Source organism: Sus scrofa, chromosome 3 (genome assembly GCF_000003025.6).
Source record: "Sus scrofa isolate TJ Tabasco breed Duroc chromosome 3, Sscrofa11.1, whole genome shotgun sequence".
Lineage (NCBI taxonomy): Eukaryota > Metazoa > Chordata > Mammalia > Artiodactyla > Suidae > Sus > Sus scrofa.
Genome location: NC_010445.4, coordinates 7379008 through 7397628, shown reverse-complemented (window position 1 = coordinate 7397628; position 18621 = coordinate 7379008). Strand labels below are relative to the sequence as shown.

General features: G+C 43.9%; 1 protein-coding gene across 3 annotated transcripts in view; it reads left to right on the top strand.

The window, feature by feature from the left end:
- C3H16orf45 (chromosome 3 C16orf45 homolog) overlaps nt 10106-18621 on the top strand; it is a 138718-nt gene continuing 130202 nt past the window's right edge. Inside the window, exon 1 of one of the 3 annotated variants that reach the window (XM_021086174.1) lies at nt 10106-10407. In XM_021086174.1, the coding sequence (XP_020941833.1) occupies nt 10302-10407 (106 nt within the window). In that variant the 5' untranslated portion in view covers nt 10106-10301. The remainder of the gene's footprint in view (nt 10408-18621) is intronic. The other 2 variants (XM_021086173.1, XM_021086175.1) reach the window with 2 other exon arrangements.

Genomic DNA, 18621 nt, shown 5'->3' with positions numbered 1-18621 from the left:
AAATACATTTGTACAATGGGAACTTTTTTTTTTGTCTTTTTACCATTTCTTGGGCCGCTCCTGTGGCATATGGAGGTTCCCAGGCTAGGGGTCTAATCGGAGCTGTAGCTGCCAGCCTACGCCAGAGCCACAGCAACGGGGCATCTGAGCCGTGTCTGCAACCTATAGCACAGCTCACGGCAAAGCCGGATCGTCAACCCACTGAGCAAAGCCAGGGATCGAACCCGCAACCTCATGGTTCCTAGTCGGATTCGTTAACCACTGTGCCACGACAGGAACTCCTTTTTTTTTTTTTTTTTTTTTTTTTTTGTCTTTTTTTGGTCTTTTTGGTACAATGGGAACTTTTACTATCACTGCCAGATATAGAAACACAACTGTAGTCCTACTAACTTATAGCCTATATGCTAGTAGCAAAATGGCCAGTTCACTAAAAACTCCATGACAATGCTTGACAGAGGATATGTTCAGTGGGAGACAAAAGAGTTGGTGGGGTGACAGGTGGGAGGTGTTCTCCCAGCCAAACGGTTCTGAATTGGGCCCATGTAATTGAGCCATTAGCTGGAGGAGTCGCTATCATCGTTTTTGGAAACTCCAGTTGGCCAGAGTACCTCCAGCTGGCCCACACGTGCTGGAGTGGGCCAGCACCACCAGATAATGCCAAACCCATCGAGGCCCAGATTTGGCCTGTGGGGCCAGAGCCTTGGAATTTCAACTGGCTAGCTGCACAGGCTGGCCTCAGTCATTTTGGCAACCTCATGAGAATGTGTTGTGATTTAAATGGTTAAAGCCCACACCATGTCATTTTCTGGGTAGTAGCTTTATTGGGGTACAATTCACGTACCATCCAAATCACTCTTTTGAGTGTACAATTCAATGTTTTTTTTTAATATTCCTGGAGTTATGCAACCATCATCACAATTTTAGAACATTTTTACCCCAAAAGAAAGCCTGTACCCTTGAGCAGTCACTGCCTTCACCCATTCTCCTCCACCTGAGCCCTCAGCAATCACTAACCTACTTTCTTTGTCTAGAGAATTGCTATAGATAATGCTTTCTCTGTAGCTAAAGATTCTAAACCGTGTATACAAATAGGATTACATAATCGATGCTCTCTTATGACTGGTGTCTTTCACTTACCATGCATGATGTTTTCAAGAGTTATCCATGTTGCAAATTAGTGCTTCATTCCTTTTTATTACCCAACAACAGTCCTCTGTAGGAACAGACCACTTTTATTTATCATTCATTGGCTGATGGACATTTGGGTTGTTTACTTTTTTTTTTTTTTTTGGCTATTGTGAGTAATCTGCTGTGAATATTTGTTGGAACAAGTTTTTGTGTGGATATGTCTTTCATTTCTTTCTTTCTTTCTTTTTTTTTTTTTTTTTTTGTCTTTTTGCCTTTTTCTAGGGCCGCTTCCCACAGCATACGGAGGTTCCCAGGCTAGGGGTTGAATCGGAGCTGTAGCCTCCAGCCTACACCAGAGCCACAGCAACAGGGGATCCGAGCCGCGTCTGCAACCTATACCACAGCTCACGTCAACGCTGGATCCTTAACCCACTGAGCAAGGCCCAGGGCTCAAACCCGCCACCTCATGGTTCCTAGTCGGATTCGTTAACTACTGCGCCACGACGGGAACTCCTGTCTTTCATTTCTTATGGGTATATATGTGGGAGTAGAATGGCTGGTTTATGTGGTAACTGTGTTTACTCTTTTCAGAAATTGCCAGACCATCTTCCAAAGTGGCTGCACCATTGTACATTTCCACCAGCAATGTGTGAGATTCCAGTTTTTCCACTAAAGTTCTTTTAAAATTTATTTTTTAATTTTTTTAAATTTATTTTAATTTTTTGGCCACACCTGTGGCATGTGGAAATTCCTGGGCCAGGGATCAAAACTGTGCCATAGCAGTGACAATGCTGAATCCTTAACTGCTGGGCCACCAGGGAACTCCTCAATGTCATTTGAATAGGTTTATGGTTTGGGCTTTGAAACGTCATTGGGTAAAGGCTCAAAAGTCAGCAGTCAAAACATCAGCCAGCACAATGCAATAGCAATAATAATGATAATAAGAATAATAACATTAATGACAACTAACTTGTATTGCGGCCCTTCTATGTGCTGTCATGATTTATCTCATTTAATCATTGCAACAGTCCTCTAGGTTAGATAGTGCCATTTGAATTTTAAAGATGAAGAAAGTGAAGTGTAGAAAGATTAAGTGACCTGTCACACAGGGTCACACAGCTGGCAGGTGGTAGAGCTTGCACTCAGATCCTCCTGATTTCAAAGCCTGTGGTTTAGAAAACCATGCTATTCTGATAAGCTCAGTGTCCTGTATATTTGAAATTGTCAACATGCTGAATAAAGTGTCAAATTATCGAGATGATATTGCATTATTTTCCCTTTCAATCAGCCCAAATGACAGTTACAAAAGCATCTTGCGCTGGCCCGTGTTGCCCTGGCTCTTTGTAATCATCCAGCCTCCCTCAGAGTCCCTGGCGTTCCCAGCAGAGCAAGGCACAGGGCCAGGATGTGATGCCAGGACTGCAATAGCCACTTAATTCCATGCAGATGGTCACTTCAGCCAGTTATTGAACTTGAAGCATTATCACCCTGAACTAATGCAAATGGACAGGGTTCTGAGCACCGCTGTGGCAGCGCTGGTTTTGTCCTCTAGGATTACAGAATTGTATTACTCACACCTTTTTAGAAATGGAATTCATCCTTTTTAATGATAAAACAACATGCACTCACTCTAGATGGTTGGAAAATTCAGAAAAATTAAAAAGGAAGAGACCCCCCTCAAATCTCAACTCTTAAAACAACTACTGTTAATATTTTCAATGTATTTATCCCTAGGCTTTTTATTTTCCATGCATTAACAACATATTGATTTTTTTCCTGATTATAAAAGGAACACATGGAGTTCCCGATGTGGCGCAGTGGGTTGAGAATTCAACTGCAGGAATTCCCCTCATGGCTCAGCAGAAATGAATTTGACTAGGATCCATGAGGATGGCCTTGCTCAGTGGGTCAGGGATCTGGCAGGCGTTGCCTGTGGGCTGGGGTGCAGGTCACAGATGTGGCTTGGACCTGCGTTGCTGTGGCTGTGGTGTAGGCCAGCAGCTGTAGCTCTGATTTGACCCCTAGCCTGGGAACTTCCATATGCTGTGGGTGCAGCCCTAAAAAGGAAAAACAAAAACCAAAAAACAAAAAACAGAAACCAACCACCGTGGTTCGGGTCGCTATGGAGGGGCGGGTTCAATCCCCAGATGAGGCAGAGGGTTAAAGGATCTGGCATTGCCCCAGCTGTGGCTCAAATTCAATCCCTGGCCTAGGAACTTCCATGCACTGTGGGGGCAGCCATAAAATTAAAAAAAAAAGTAATACATATACCTTGCAGGTACAATTGGAGAATTCAAATAAAACATTATTTATTATCTGGACATTCATAGATCGTGACTATCACCAGTTTGAGGTGTGTCATTTCAGTGTTTTCCTTTACTGAATATGTGTACATATGTGTATGTATATGTGAGCACATAAAATTAGGATCAAAGTGTTTTTCATTTAGTTTCTCCCATTTCTATGAAATATTAATATGACTGAGATCACAACGTACACTTGATCTTAACCAAAAGGTCAAGAACAATAGCGCATACGTTCCACTCTACTTTGGATTAACATTGTGTTATAATATTTTTGCCATGACATTTCGAACTCTCTGTACACATCCTTTTTAAAAAGCATACAGTGTTCTACGGCAGCACGCATACCATAATTTGTTTAGGCTTTCCTTTTTGTAGGATGTGAGACATCTCCTAATTTTTCCACATTTTACATAAAATGTAAGAAATATGTGGAACTATTTTTCAGTGTTTCAAATAAATCTTAGGTTAGAGTCCCAGGAGTTGAACTATTATAGGTCTGGCTAGTGTTTCTTTTCTTCCTCTTGTGGTTGTTTTTAATCATGAACTGTTTCAACATACAGAAAAGCAACATGAGAAAGATCCTGGAAACTTTAAGTATTGAGATATAATTTCCATACAGTAAAGGGCATACATCTTAAGTGGCATTTCTTCCTCCCTCTCTTTTTCCCTGCCTCCATATTTATATACTCATCACACATGTGTGCACACGCACGAGCGTGTGCACGCACACACATACACATCCCAGTATATTACTTATCAAAGCGAATGTTTTTTTTTGAATCACTAATTTAAATTTTTATTGAGTTATAGTTGATCTATAGTATTGTAGTAATTTCTGCTGTACAGCAAAATGATTCAGTTATACACATACATATCCTTTTTTTCCCAAAGTGAATGTTTCTATCATTTCAATAAGCTCCCCTTTATATAGTTTCCAGTTCAGTATAACCCCCCAAATTACCGTTCTTCTGACATTTATCACTGTAGGTAAGTTTCACCTCTTTTTGAACTTTACATGAATGAATGCTCCTGCATCTGCCTTCTTTTGTTTCGTGTTACACCTGTAAGTTTCATCCATCTTGTTGGTAGTAGTTTGGTCTTTGCCATTGTTGTGGCTATAGTCACAAACACCAAATATAGCAAGTGTTAGTGAAGATGTGGAGATACTGGATCCCTTGTATGTTGCTGGTGGGAATGTAAGATGTTCCATTCCAAAGGCAGTAGTTTGGATAAGCAATGAGATCCTGCTGTATAGACCTGGGAACTATCTCTGGCCACTTATGATGGAGCATGATAATGTGAGAAAAAAGAATGTATACATGTATGTGTAACTGGGTCCCCTTGCTGTACCGTAGAAAACTGACAGAACTCTGTAAACCAGCTATAATGGAAAAAATAAAAATCACTATAAAAAATATGATTAAATATTTCAGCCAGCCACTATGGAAAACAGTGTTGCGGGTTCTCAAAAAGTTCAACACAGAACTACCACATGGCCCAGCAATTCTGCTCTTAGGTGTATACCCCAATGAATGTAACACAGGTACCCAACAAATATTTGTCTGTTTCTGTTTTGTAAATAAGTTCATTGTATCATTTTTTTTCGGATTCCACTTATAAGTGATATCATATGATGTTTGTCTTTGTCTGGCTTACTTCACTTAGCCTAATAATCTCTTGGTCCATCCTTGTTGTTGCAAATGGCATTATTTCATTCTTTTTCATGACTGAGTAATATGCCATTGCATATGTGTATGACATCATTTTCATCCATTCCTCTGTTGATGGACATTTCTGTTGCTTCCATGTCTTGGCTATTGTAATTAGTGCTGCAATGATCACTGGGCTGCATGTATGTTTTCAAATGGTGGTTTTCTCTGGATATGTGCCTAGGAGTGGGACTGCTGGATTGTATGGTAGCTCTATATTTAGTTTTTTAAGGAACCTCCATACTCTTCTCCAAAGTGGTTATACCAATTTACATCCCTACTAACAATGTAGGAAGGTTCCCTTTTCTCCACACTCTGTCCAGTGTTTGTTATTGGTAGATGTTTTGATGATGGCCATTTAGATCACGATTTTTTGTCTTTTGTCTTTTGTCTTTGTTGTTGTTGTTGTTGTTGTTGCTATTTCTTGGGCCGCTTCCGCGGCATATGGAGGTTCCCAGGCTAGGGGTCTAATCGGAGCTGTAGCCACTGGCCTACGCCAGAGCCACAGCAACGCTGGATCCGAGCCGCGTCTGCAACCTACACCACAGCTCACAGCAACGCCGGATCGTTAACCCACTGAGCAAGGGCAGGGACCGAACCTGCAACCTCATGGTTCCTAGTCGGATTCGTTAACCACTGCTCCATGACGGGAACTCCCTATTGTAGTTTTGATTTGCATTTCTCTAATAATTAGTGATGTTGAGCATATTTTCATGTGCTTTTATGCCATCTGCATGTCTTCTTTGGAGAAGAGTCTATTTATATTTTCTGCCCATTTTTGGATTGGGTTGTTTGCTATATTGTGACACTTATTAAGAAAGATGGTCCTGGAGTTCCCGTCATGGTGCAGTGGTTAACTAATCCGACTAGGAACCATGAGGTTGAGGGTTCGATCCCTGCCCTTGCTCAGTGGGTTAAGGATCCGGCGTTGCCGTGAGCTGTGGTGTGGGTCGCAGACACGGTTCGGATCCTGTGTTGCTGTGGCTGTGGCATAGGCGCTACAGCTCCGATTCGACCCCTAGCCTGGGAACCTCCATATGCCGTGAGTGTGGCCCAAGAAAATGGCAAAAAACAAACAAACAAAAAAAGCCAAAAAAAAAGAAAGATGGTCTGGAAAAGGATTGGGTCCAAATTACAAAGTGATAAGGATTAAAATAAAATGTATTTTCCATTGGATTGTTTCTAGGGGTCTGTAGCTAATTTAGAAGTCAAAGTCTATTTTAAAAGCCCCCACTGAGAAAAAAAAATCCGCAATGAGATTTCAACTGAATTGCACTGAGAAGAATTATCACTGTTGTGATACTGATTCTCTTGTGCCGTTGAACACAGCATACCTATCTCATTTTTTTCAGCTCATTTTTTATGTTGCATAAGAGTGCAATATAGAAATAGTTAATGAGGGAGTTCCCGTCGTGGCGAAGTGGTTAATGAATCCAACTAGGAACCATGAGGTTGCGGGTTTGATCCCTGCCCTTGCTCAGTGGGTTAACAATCCGGCGTTGCCGAGAGCTGTGGTGTGGGTCAAAGATGCAGCTCGGACCCTGCGTTTTGTGGCTCTGGCGTAGGCTGACAGCTACAGCTCCAATTAGACCCCTAGCCTGGGAACCTTCCATATGCAGTGGGAGCGGCCCAAGAAATGTCAAAAAGACAAAAAAAAAAAAAAAGAAAGTTAATGAATTGGCCCAGGTGACATAAAATAGTGATTTTCTCCTCAATGATTTTTTTTTTGCTATTATGATTATATTTTAGATTTTATTAATAATTATAGAAATATGACTATTCTTAATACCTTATTTGGGGATTTTCTTGCATTTATTTTTTTATTTTTTTGCTTTTTAGGGCTGCACATGTGGCATATGGAAGTTCCCAGGCTAGGGGTTGAATCAGAGCTGCAGCTGCTGGCCTACGCCACAGCCACAGCAACATGGGATCCGAGCCACGTCTGCAACCTACACCACAGCTTACGACAACCTCGGATCCCCGACCCACTAAGTAAGGCCAGGGATCAAACCCGCATCCTCATGGATACTTATTGGGTTCATTTCCACTGAGTCACAACAGGAACACCCGTTGCTTGCATTTTTATATAGATAATTGTATTGTTTGCAAAAGAAAGCTTTGTTTTCTTCTGTTTAAATTCTTATGCCTCAATTATTTTCTTATTCTTTCCTAGGCTAGGTCCTCCCAGAAGTGGGAATTAGAGCCACCCTTGTTTTTTTCCTGACCTTAATGGGGATGCTACTAAAAGTTCAACAGTAAACATGATGTTTGCTGTTGCTTTTTGATAGTTATTTTCTAGAAAGTTAAAAAAAATAGTCTTCTTTGCTAAGAAAAGAATAGACATATGTAACTCCTAATTTTTTCAAATGCTTTTTCTGTATTCATTGATATAATCAAACAACTTTCTCCTTTGACCTGTTACTATGATATATTATATAAATAAGTTTTCTGATATTGGGCCATTACTCCATTTTGGGAATAAACCCTATTTGTTCATGATGTATTTTTATTTAGATTTTTTGTACCCGTGTTCATAGGTGAGCTCACTTTAGCTTTTTTTTACTGTACCATTTTAATCTGGTTTTGCTATCAACATTCTACTATCCTCATAAAAGGAGCGCTGAAACAATTTTTATAAAATAAGGATTGTCTGTTATTTGTTAAAACTCACCTACAAAACTATTTGGGCTTGCTGCCTTTGTGGGACTGAGGATAAAAACAAATTTCTATATGAACAATTAGGTTTTTGTAATGGTTATTGATCTGCTTTTTTATTTCTTAGATACATTACGATGGTTTGCTTTTTAAAGAGAATTATCCATTTCCACTGTTTTAACAGATCTTCCTATATTTGTTATAATGTCTCTCTTGTCATTCTTAATATTACTCATGAGTTATTATTTTGATGTGTCTTGGAAGGTTCACCTTCTTATCAGCCTTTCCCTCCAAAGGAATCAGCTTTTGGTTTCTTCATCTTCTCTACTGCTCTTTGGGTTTTCTATTTCCTTCATTTACTCGCTTATCATTAGTGTTTTCTTTTTTCCTACTTCACTAAGGTTTTATCTGTTCTGAGTCTTTTCAGTTGAACACAGAACCTTTTTTTTTTCTCTCACCAGTTCAACCAGTTTTAAGTGTATAGATCAGCAGTATTAAATGCAGTCCCATTTTGGTGCATCCATCACCCCCATCCATCCTCATAACTCTTTTCATCTTGTAAAACTGCAAATCTATACCCATTAAACAATAACTCCCCATTCTCCCCTCTCCCATCTCCTGGCACCCACTATTTTTCTTTCTTTTCTTTGTGTGTGTGTGTGGTTTATTTATTTATTTATTTTTTGGCTTTTTAGGGCCACACTGCTGCATATGGAGGTTCCCAGGCTAGGGGTTCTATCAGAGCTGCAGCTGCCAGCCCACGCCACAGCCACACAACACCAGATCCGAGCCACATCTGTGACCTACACCACAGCTCATGGCAATGCCATATCCTTAACCCACTCATCGAGTCCAAGGATTGAATCTGCAACCTCATGGTTCCTAGTTGGATTTGTTTCTGTTGCGCCATGATGGGAACTCCCCCCATTTTACTTTCTGTTGCTGCAATTTTGACTACTCTAAGCACCTCATACTTATATGTATTGTATACATAACGATAATGTATATATTAATTGTAATGTGCCTGTCTTTTTGTGACTGGCTTATTTCACTTAGTATAATGTCCTCAAGTTGCATCCATGTTCTAGTACAGAATCCTCTTCCCTTTTTAAGACGAATAGTTTCCACTGTGTGGAAAGACCACATCTTACTTATCTCTTCATTCTAATTTGTTTTAATCTTATGGGTGTTTTGTTTTGTTTTGGTTTGGTTTTTTAGGGCCACACCTGTGGCATATGGAAGTTCCCAGACCAGGGGTCTAATCAGAGCCACAGCCACAGCAACGTGGGATCGAAACCCTGTCTGCTACCTACACCACAGCTTGCTGGCAATGCCAGATCCTTAACCCCACTGAGCGAGGCCAGGGATCGAGCCTGCAACCTCACAGATACTAGTCAGATTCATTTCCGCTGCATCACGAAGGGAACTCCCCAGATGACATCTCAAAAACAACAACCAACAACAAATAAACACCCCATGTCTTACAGAGCCTTCCCTCCCCCCTCAATAGAAAACTACATATCTCGGCAGCCAGGAAGGTCAGTACAATAAAGAGGCTAAGTCTAGATTCAAATGCTGACCAGACCACTTGATGAGAGGAGGAAGTTGTGCAAATAATCTATCTTCAATTTCATCTGCTATAAGACAAAGCTAACGAATTAGTATCCGTTTCACACAGATATTGGGGCATGTTTAGCTTCCAGTTGTCATTCAGGAAATATTACTATTCTGCTGATTACTTTGTACTTTTAATGCTGTCATGATTTGTTAAGATAAACCTCTGTCTGGGTTTGTGGAAAGTAGAGATCCATGTTCCAAACAGCTTTGTTACACTTGTGTCCAAAACGTTTTCATGTCTCTCTCAAGTTCATGCAAACAGGTACAGAGTCGACACCGGCAATGGCAGACAAGACTGTCTCACTTCATGTTCAAATTCAAAATACACACAAATGCAGACGACAGAGATTCTCACAAAAACGCACTCATCCAAGCACAGAACCCACAGATCCAGGTCCACACTCATGCTTCTGCACACTCCCTACAAAGATGGATCCATCGCCCACAGATGCGCTCACAAATCCCACTCAAAACCTAGCAGCACGCTGACATACCACAAGCCACTCGCAGTGCCAGCCCCATGCAAAGCATCGCCACCTGCTCCAGGATGGGCTGCTGCCTTGTTTTCCCTTCCTTTGGATTGGTTCTATTTTAGTTGTTGTTTTTGTTGTTCTTCGTAGAGTTGTCATCTGCCCCCTTTCTCTCTACCCAGCCCCCAAAAGCCCCGCCCCCAAACGTCCACTGCGCATGCGTTCTGCAGCCAGCGTCCTTCCCCTCCGAGGTACCAGTCCGCGCTCTCCAGCCCCGGCGGCGGCGGAAGAGATGGAGCCGCGTCACGAGCGCCCGGCCCCTTAAAACGCTGCTGGCTGGAGCCGCCTCCCTGCCTGCAGCCCGCGGCGGGGATGGAGTAGAGGGAGACCCGTTGACCTGCTCGCGGGGATCAGCGATGGAGTTAAAGCAATCTTTGTCCATCCATCTGGAAGCTGAGAAGCCTTTGAGGCGCTATGGAGCGGTGGAGGAGACGGCGTGGAAAGCGGAGGGACTGGGGAGAAGTGAGTACTCGAGCGAGGAGTGGGACAGTTGGGGATCTGTGCGCGGGAGCTGGTGGTCTCCGGAGCGCAGGGGTGGTACCGAGCGGACCAAGGGACGCGCCCCCGCAGCGGGGTTTTCTGCGCTGGGGGGATGCGCATCGCTGCGACGCGCTCTCCCGCGAACAAAAGGGGGACCCACCGGGCTGGGCTTCACCCGGAGGCTCCGGAGTCGCTAGGCAGCTAAGCCAGGAGCTCGGGGTGGACTTGGGTCCTGGATCCAAGCTCGCACTTGGTCTTGGAAAGTAGGGTCTTTCCCACAGCCGAGGGAGGATGGTCTTTTCTCTGTCAGGGATGCCCTAGGACGCTGGAGCCGTTGGACCATCCTGGAAAGCGCCCACGTCCCTGGAGAGGGGGGAGTGTCCGCTGGGTTTCTGCTTTTGCTTCTCTCCCGGCGCGAGGTTCGGGGCACACCTGAAATTCCCAGCGTTTCTTCCCCCGCCTTCTCCAGAGTCGCGAGTGGGAGGGAAAGGGTTAGGGTTAGGGTTGACCCTGTGCACGCCCTTCTTTCTCGCTTGACTCTGGTTTGGGTACAGTCCTAGAAGGCAGTTCTGAAACGGACAGACTGCATTTGCTGGTTCTCCCTACAGTATTTGGGGGTCAACAACGTCTACAAATAAACGAAGGAATTTTGTTTTTAATGAGTAGGATGGTGTAGTTGAAACTCCTGCCCTCAAAGTATAGAGGCAGCTGCAGGGGCCCCAGGGTCACCCACCCTTTCTGCAAACCCAGGGCACCTCGCGGTTCCCCGGCGCCTGCACTGTTGGCTTCACCTCGCCTTCTCCTTCTGGGCTGGGAAGGGCCCTCTCGCCCTTCACAAGGACCCTCAGCTTCCTGCCTTGGCTCTGAGCTATGTTGGACCAAAGTATTGCGAATACGCTCTTTTCTTGTCTTCACCTGGTAGAAGATTGTGTGTGTGTGTGTGTGTGTGTGTGTAATACCTGTAATTACTAAATTCAGAAAGCCTTCCTCGAATGGCTCAATTGTACTCTGGTTCTCACGGGTTCAAGTAGAAATCACAATCAGATATCTTAGTTCTTCACCTGGAACCCAGAGTGTGCATTCCTTTTTTTTTTTTTTTTAAGTCTGAGTCCTTCCTCCTCTTTCATCCTTTCAAAGCTCTTTGGCTTTGGTACTTGGGCATGACACCGGGGCTGAGGGTCTCTGGTGTTCCTGCAAGCTCAAAATAATACCCATAATGGCTGCCTTTTGTTGATAGATTGCCATGTATTAGGTCTTGCCTGTGCTAAGAACTTTAAATGCCTCCTCTCATTCAATCACTGCAGTGACCTCATTGAGGGGAATATTATGACTTAGGGCTCCCCTTACATAGATGGAGAAACTGGAGCTTGCTAGGTGTTAGGATTTAAATAGCAGAGCCAGGATTTGAATTCAGGTTTGGTGGGCCCCTCAAACTCCTCTCTGCTTTTAACAGGAAGTTGTATTGCTTTCCTGTTTTCAGGAAGCTTTCTAAATCTGTGAAGAGGATCCCAGAACACGTTGGATGATTTTATGAGTATCTAGCAGCCTGTTGGTCTCTGGAGCTCACAGTGGCCCTGAAAGAATGCTGGGTCCATGCAGACTAAAAGCTGTACTCACAGAAGCCCTGGATTTGAATCCTTCCTCTCCCCGCTAGCTGGCTATGTGACCAAATTTGTGACTAGTCATTTTTCAAGCCTCACTCTGCCTCCATTCTCTGAAATGGAGATGATAATGGTACCTACCTGCTAGCTTCATTGTGAATATTCAGTAAGATGGTGTGTGTAGAGCTTAAGATAAGTGCTCAATATATTGGCTGCTCCATTATTTCCTGACTACATTTATTGAAGGAACTCGCTTTTATCCTTTGCAAAGAATTACAGAAAGGGACTCCCTGGACTAAAACCACAATGTTGGTCTCTAATTTATAGGTTTTTATTTTCTCACTATTTTATTAGGGAAATTTTCAAGCATGCAGAAGAACTGCTGTGAATACCCGATTTATAGCGTTTTAGCCCCTGAAGTTTTTGTACTTCCAAGTCTCAGGCTGCAAGCTGTTAAACGCTTGGCAGAAAAGGCTTTCTTATCCTTTCTGTTCCAACCATCAGAGACTGAGCCTTGCTTCCTGTTCAGATACAAGGCCAGTTTCTGATCTGCTTTTGGTGTGAATCCCCACTTTTTTTTTTTTTTTTTTCATTTTTACCTGCTCAAACTCAAATTTTTTTTTTTTTTTTTTTTGTCTTTTTAGGGCCGCACTGAGGCACATGGAGGTTCCCAGGCTAGGGGTACAATCTGGCCTACATCACAGCCACAGCAGTGCCAGATTTGCGACCTACACCACTGTTCATGGCAATGCTGGAGCCTTGCCCCACTGAGCGAGGCTGGGAATCGAACCCATGACCTCATGGATGCTAGTCATGATCGTTACCGCAGAGCCATGACGGGAGCTCCCCAAACTCAAAATCTTCTGAAGGCATTGGTGGAGAGTTTGACTTTTGAATTTTCAATGTGGAATTGTTACGTTTAGCAACTTTTATTTCTAGACACTCATCTGCAGCCTGGCGTTTTCTTTTTTATTAAAGTGGCTTTTTTTGGAGATGCTCTCTCAACTCCCAAGGGATCTGTGAATCCATCCTGGGACATCTGGTGCCTCCATTTATTTATTAATGAAGTGTGAAAATTAGTACTATTGTTTCTGTGGCATAACAATTGCCAAGCCAGTGTCACTATGCATGAAATGCTAGAGAAAAAGAGAAGCCCATTAAAAAGACACGCTCTGTTTAACTTTTACACATATTTAAATATTTTACATTAAACACTGAGTAGTGTTACTTAAAGACTTGAAAAGGGAGAAAAGACTGCAGAACCAATCATTTTCAATTAAGGTTGTATTAACTGCTGTCTTTTGAATTAACTGATTTTAAATGTAGTTTTTATTTTTATTTATTTTTTAAGTTTTTTGGCTGTACCCATGGAATGCAGATGTTCCCGGGGCCAGGGATTGAACCTGTGCCACAGAATTGTAACTATAGTTTTGCAGTAAAAGATATGTATAGTATAGCAGCCAAGAATGGAAGTTTGAAATCAGGTTAAATGGATCCAGACCAGCTGTAACACTTTGTTGCTTTTGTTTGCAATTGCTGGGAAAATTGCTGAATTTTTCTGTGAGTCGTCTGTTACATGGGTATATGTTGGTTTGAAGCGTTGGGAACTTCTGAGTAAAATCTGAAACTGGAAAGAAGAGACTAAAGAAAGAGTCAGCCACTCCAAATTGATAGGTGGCACATTTAACAACTCGGGAACTTGCACATAAGGCTTGTTTTGGGCACCGCACCTACCGTCCAGAATCTCTGTAGTTTCTAGAGGTCTTATTATTTTGTTTCTATTTTTTTATTGTTGTCTTTTTGCCATTTCTAGGGCCCCTCCCGTGGCATGTGGAGGTTCCCAGGCTAGGGGTCGAACCGGAGCTGTAGCCCCCGGCCTACACCACAGCCACAGCAACTCGGGATCTGAGCCGCATCTGCAACCTACACCACAGCTCACGGCAACGCCGGGTCCTTAACCCACTGAGCAAGGCCAGGGATCAAACCCGCAACCTCATGGTTCCTAGTCGGATTCGTTAACCACTGCGCCACGATGGGAACTCTGTATTATTTTGTTTTTTAGGGCCGCACCCCAGTATATGGCGGTTCCCAGTCTAGGGGTTGAATCGCTGTAGCAGAGATGACGGATCTTGAACCCAGGGAGCGAGGCCAGGGATGGAACCTGCGTCCTCATGGATACTAGTCAGATTTGTTTCTGCTGAGCCACGATGGGAACTTTTTCTAGAGGCCTTAATAGGATTCATGGTATATCCCATCCGAATGGTCTCAGCAAAACCTTACTCTCTCAAGGCTGCAGCCTCGATCCAGCTCCTGGCAAGAAGAGTGGGTGGAATGTACATTGCAAGGATGAATGGGGGTAGGGGCAGTGAGGAGCCTCCGATTGTCTCGGTCCAGCTGCAGAGTCAACCAGTGGACACGCCCTTTTGATGACCTCCTCCAAAAGGGTAATAAGAACCACTTCTGGCTGTTGGGAGGCTTAAGTGAGACCACGGATGTAATGCATTGAGCACAGTGCCTGGCACACAGTAAGCCCTCCATCCATGCTGAATGGTTGTCACAATAGGATGTAAGCTGATGGCACCCAATAGAATTGGGGGAGATTATTCCAGCCTACCAGTTTGTCCTTGCATCCTTTTTTTGTTTTTTGTTTTTTTTTTTTTGCAAATTCCAGGTAATGATTGCATATTTACCACCTTCTTCCTCTCGAGAAGGTGTGGGAAATGGCTTTTGCACCTGTGAACTGGAGGTTGGCATTTGCCATCTGCCTCTGCAGGGATTGAATGGTGAGCCGCTGCAGCTGCCCACCCTCAACACCCCCTGAAAGAGCTCAGGGTGGAGATGGGGAGGGAGGCCGTCTGTGCTCTGGGAACACTGGCAGGACAGGTGTTCAGACCAACATCTTCAGGATCTTCAGGAGGGAGTTCCCGGTGTGGCGCAGCAGAAACGAATCCGACTAGGAACCACGTGGGTTAAGGACCTGACGTTGCCGTGAGCTGCAGTGTAGATCACAGACATGGCTTGGATCCCTCATTACTGTGGCTCTGGCGTAGGTGGGTGGCTGCAGCTCCAATGAGACCCCTAGCCTGGGAACCTCCATATGCTGCAGGTGCGTCCCTAAAAAAAAAAAAAAGAAAAGTATTTTCAGGAGGGGATTTTATGCGCTCCATTCTTGCATCTCCTCATATCTAGAAAAGCACTGAAATCCTTCATGGTGATGTCTGCCCTTGGGGATGAGGAATAACCTTCACGAGACCAGCAGTGACCTTGTGCAAAACGTGTGCTTCGCTGCGTGGACCTCCCCCTTCCCCAGAATCACATATATCCTGACATTCTCCCCTACCTCCTTGGCACTGTGTTTCAGAGCTATCTGAAATGCTGCCTCCCGGGCTAGAGTCCGCCTTTTGCCCCACATAAAACTTAACACTCAGCTTTTAGGCGGTGCATATTTTTGAAATCAGTGTGCCCTAGGAAACCACCTAGTATTTTCTCCTTTGAGAAAGTGTCAAAGCAGCTGCTCCCATCCACCTTTGATAGCATTTCTTTCTGCTGAAAGTGAGTAGGTTTTTTTTTTTTTTAACTCAGTTGGAAAATGCCTAGTGACATTTCAGGGTGGTTAGGTACATAAAAATATTGCTTTCACCCAGCTGTAATTAATTGAGGGAGACACACAGACAAGGTGCCTTTTGACAAAGCGCAGAGCTTTTTATAAGCCTGGTTGTTAGTGGTTGTGGCTGTTTCTGGAAAGAGAGGAGTGTACCTTAAAACATGATGAAGGTGTTGGATGGGGAAGCGTGGGGGGGGAGGGTGGCACAGTGGGTAGGAGATGCCAGGAAAGGTAACAGCATTGGCAGAAGCATAGAGCTAGAAATAAATGTGCCAGGAGCAGGATATTAGAATAAAGTGGAACGTTCCAGCGACCATCCTTCTATGAGCCCAGGAGAGGTGAGGGTTATTTAGAAGTCCAAGGGTGTGTGCTGACTGGCAAGCAGATCATTAAACTGGCTTGTGTTTCAGGTTTAATAAACAGCATGGAGACAGAAATGATGGGAATTGCTGGTGTTGCCTCTGTCCACTGGTGCCGAATAGAAACGCCCAGACAGTTTTGGATGGAGAAAAAGAAATAGCCTCTATTGCTTTGCCAGGCAAAGGAGGCCACAGCGGGCTAATGCCTTAAAGACTGTGTCCCCGCTTTGGGGAGGAACCGCAGGGGGTTTTCTAGTCTAAAAGGAGAAAAACAGGTTTCAGATAAGAATCAGGGTGGGGGCAAACATGCATTCTTCTATCTTAGTATCTTGATCACGGAAGCTGGTGTCAGGAGATCTTGGCATGATTCTGGGGGTGGTCTTCTGGGTGGTGGCATCTTGATTTTTTCCTAGAATAACAATACTTGTGAAAAGGGGAGTTCCCATCATGGCACAGGAGAAACGAATCCAACTAGCAACTAGGAACCAAGAGGTTGCGGGTCCGATCTCTGGCCTCGCTCAGTGGGTTAAGGATCGCGTGTTGCTGTGAGCTGTGATGTAGGTCAAAGACGCGGCTCGGATCCTGTGTTGCTGTGGTTGTGGTGTAGGCTGGCAGCTGTAGCTCCAATTCGACCCCTAGCTTGGGAATCTCCATATGCTGCAGGTGTGGCCCTAAAAAGCAAAAAATAAATAAATAAATAAATAAATAAAGCAAAAAAAACCCACAACAAACTTGGAGAAGGGCACATGGAGCAGAGATTAGGACAAACTAGGAAAGTTCCTGAACAACATCATGTGTTTATAATCTTTGACCCACAGGCAGTTGTGCTCAGGGTGCCTCCTCTTTAGCTCACAGGTGATTGTGTGTTTAGGGTGCAATCCGGTGAGGGAGAAGCACAAGGAAGGGCTCCAAGCTGTTCAGTTTTAAAGTTTTCATTTCTAAAAGAGGCATAAGGAATCTGACTTCTCTTAGGTGTATAAGATGCCTTCTTCATTATGTGTATCTCTTGAGAGGGAACCAGGATCCTGCCCCAAGACTGTACTGTTGTTTCTGGACCGTTCCTCCCTTGTCTCTGCATCCCCTCCCCTCCCTGATCAGCATGTCTGCACCTGCCCCTTGGAACGCAGGGAAGGCCATGGGGGCTGAATGAGGCCCATGTCCTAAGGACAAGAAACTGGGGACACAGAAAGGCTTTTGTGCCCAGGAGCCCCACAGGGCCCTGTGTGGTTTCTTTGGCAATCTATATAAGAGATTCTTGGGAGGGATTGTGTGTCACGTTTGTGTTAATTTCATCTGTTTGATTTCAAATGCTAATTTTATTCTTTCCATTTTATATTGCTTTTAGCCTTATTTCTCTTTTCTTATTACAGAAATAGTACATGCACTTTATAGGAAATTCACATTCATCTGAAATATAAAAATAAAAAGTGAAAAATGACTAGAATCTGTTCCTTCTCCATTTATTCATTCAGTAAATAGCTATTAACTGCTTTATAAGTGCCAGGCATTGTTCTAGAGGCTGCGAATATACAGTGTGGAGCAAGCTTTCTGCCAGCATGGAACTTCTGTTTAAGGGAAAGCAGGCAATGAGCTGGGAGCAAAGGTGTCAGATAGTACATAAGCCAACAAACAATGTTGCTCAGGTAATGAGGTTTACATGCAAATTAATAGGGGAGGGATATTTCGTCCCCTATTCTAAGGAGGTGACATTTTGCCATGTTAATATCAGGGATCTGGGCAGCAAATGCAAAGGCCCATGGTAAATTAGAGGAAGAGACAGAAGGTCAGGGTGGCTGGAACCCAGAGAGTCAGGCTAGAGAGCAGAGGTCAATCAGAGAGGAACCAGACAGGGTAGGACCTTACAGGTTGTGGTGAAAAGGAAAGTACAGATTGTATTTCCATTGCAGGAGAAGCTGCTGCTGATTGTTAAGCTGAAGACTAACATGAGCTGTTTTTTTTTTTTTTTTTTAATTCCTTTTTAGGGCCGCACCTGCGGCATATATGGAGGTTCCCAGGCTGGGGGTTGAATCGGAGCTGAAGCTGCCAGCCTATGCCACAGCAATACCAGATCCAAGCCATGTCTGCCATCTACACCACAGCTCACAGATCCTTAACCCCCTGAGTGAGTCCAGGGATCAAACCCGTATCCTCATGGACACCCGTCGGGTTTGCTACCGCTGAGCCACAATAGGAACTCCTACTCATTATTTTAAGTTCAATTTTTAGAAGCATTTCCTTCTTATGTGTCAATGGAAGGGAAAATAAGTATGCCTATTTTTGGTCTCTGATTAATTATTAAACTTATTAATAATAATAGTATTTAATGAGTCTTAGCCATGAACTTGAGCTTATTAAATTCTAACAACTCTGTTAGGTCAGCAGATTATTATTCCCCCCCCCTTTTTTTTTTGTCTTTTCTAGGGCTGCACCTGCGGCCTATGGACGTTCCCAGGCTAAGGGTCTATTTGGAGCTGTATCTGCCGGCCTACACCACAGCCACAGCATTGCCAGGGCTGAGCCACTTCTTCGACCTACATCACAGCTCACTGCAACGCCAGATCCTTAACCCACTGACCAAAGCCAGGGATTGAACCCGCAACCTCATGGTTCCTAGTTGGGTTTGTTAACCACT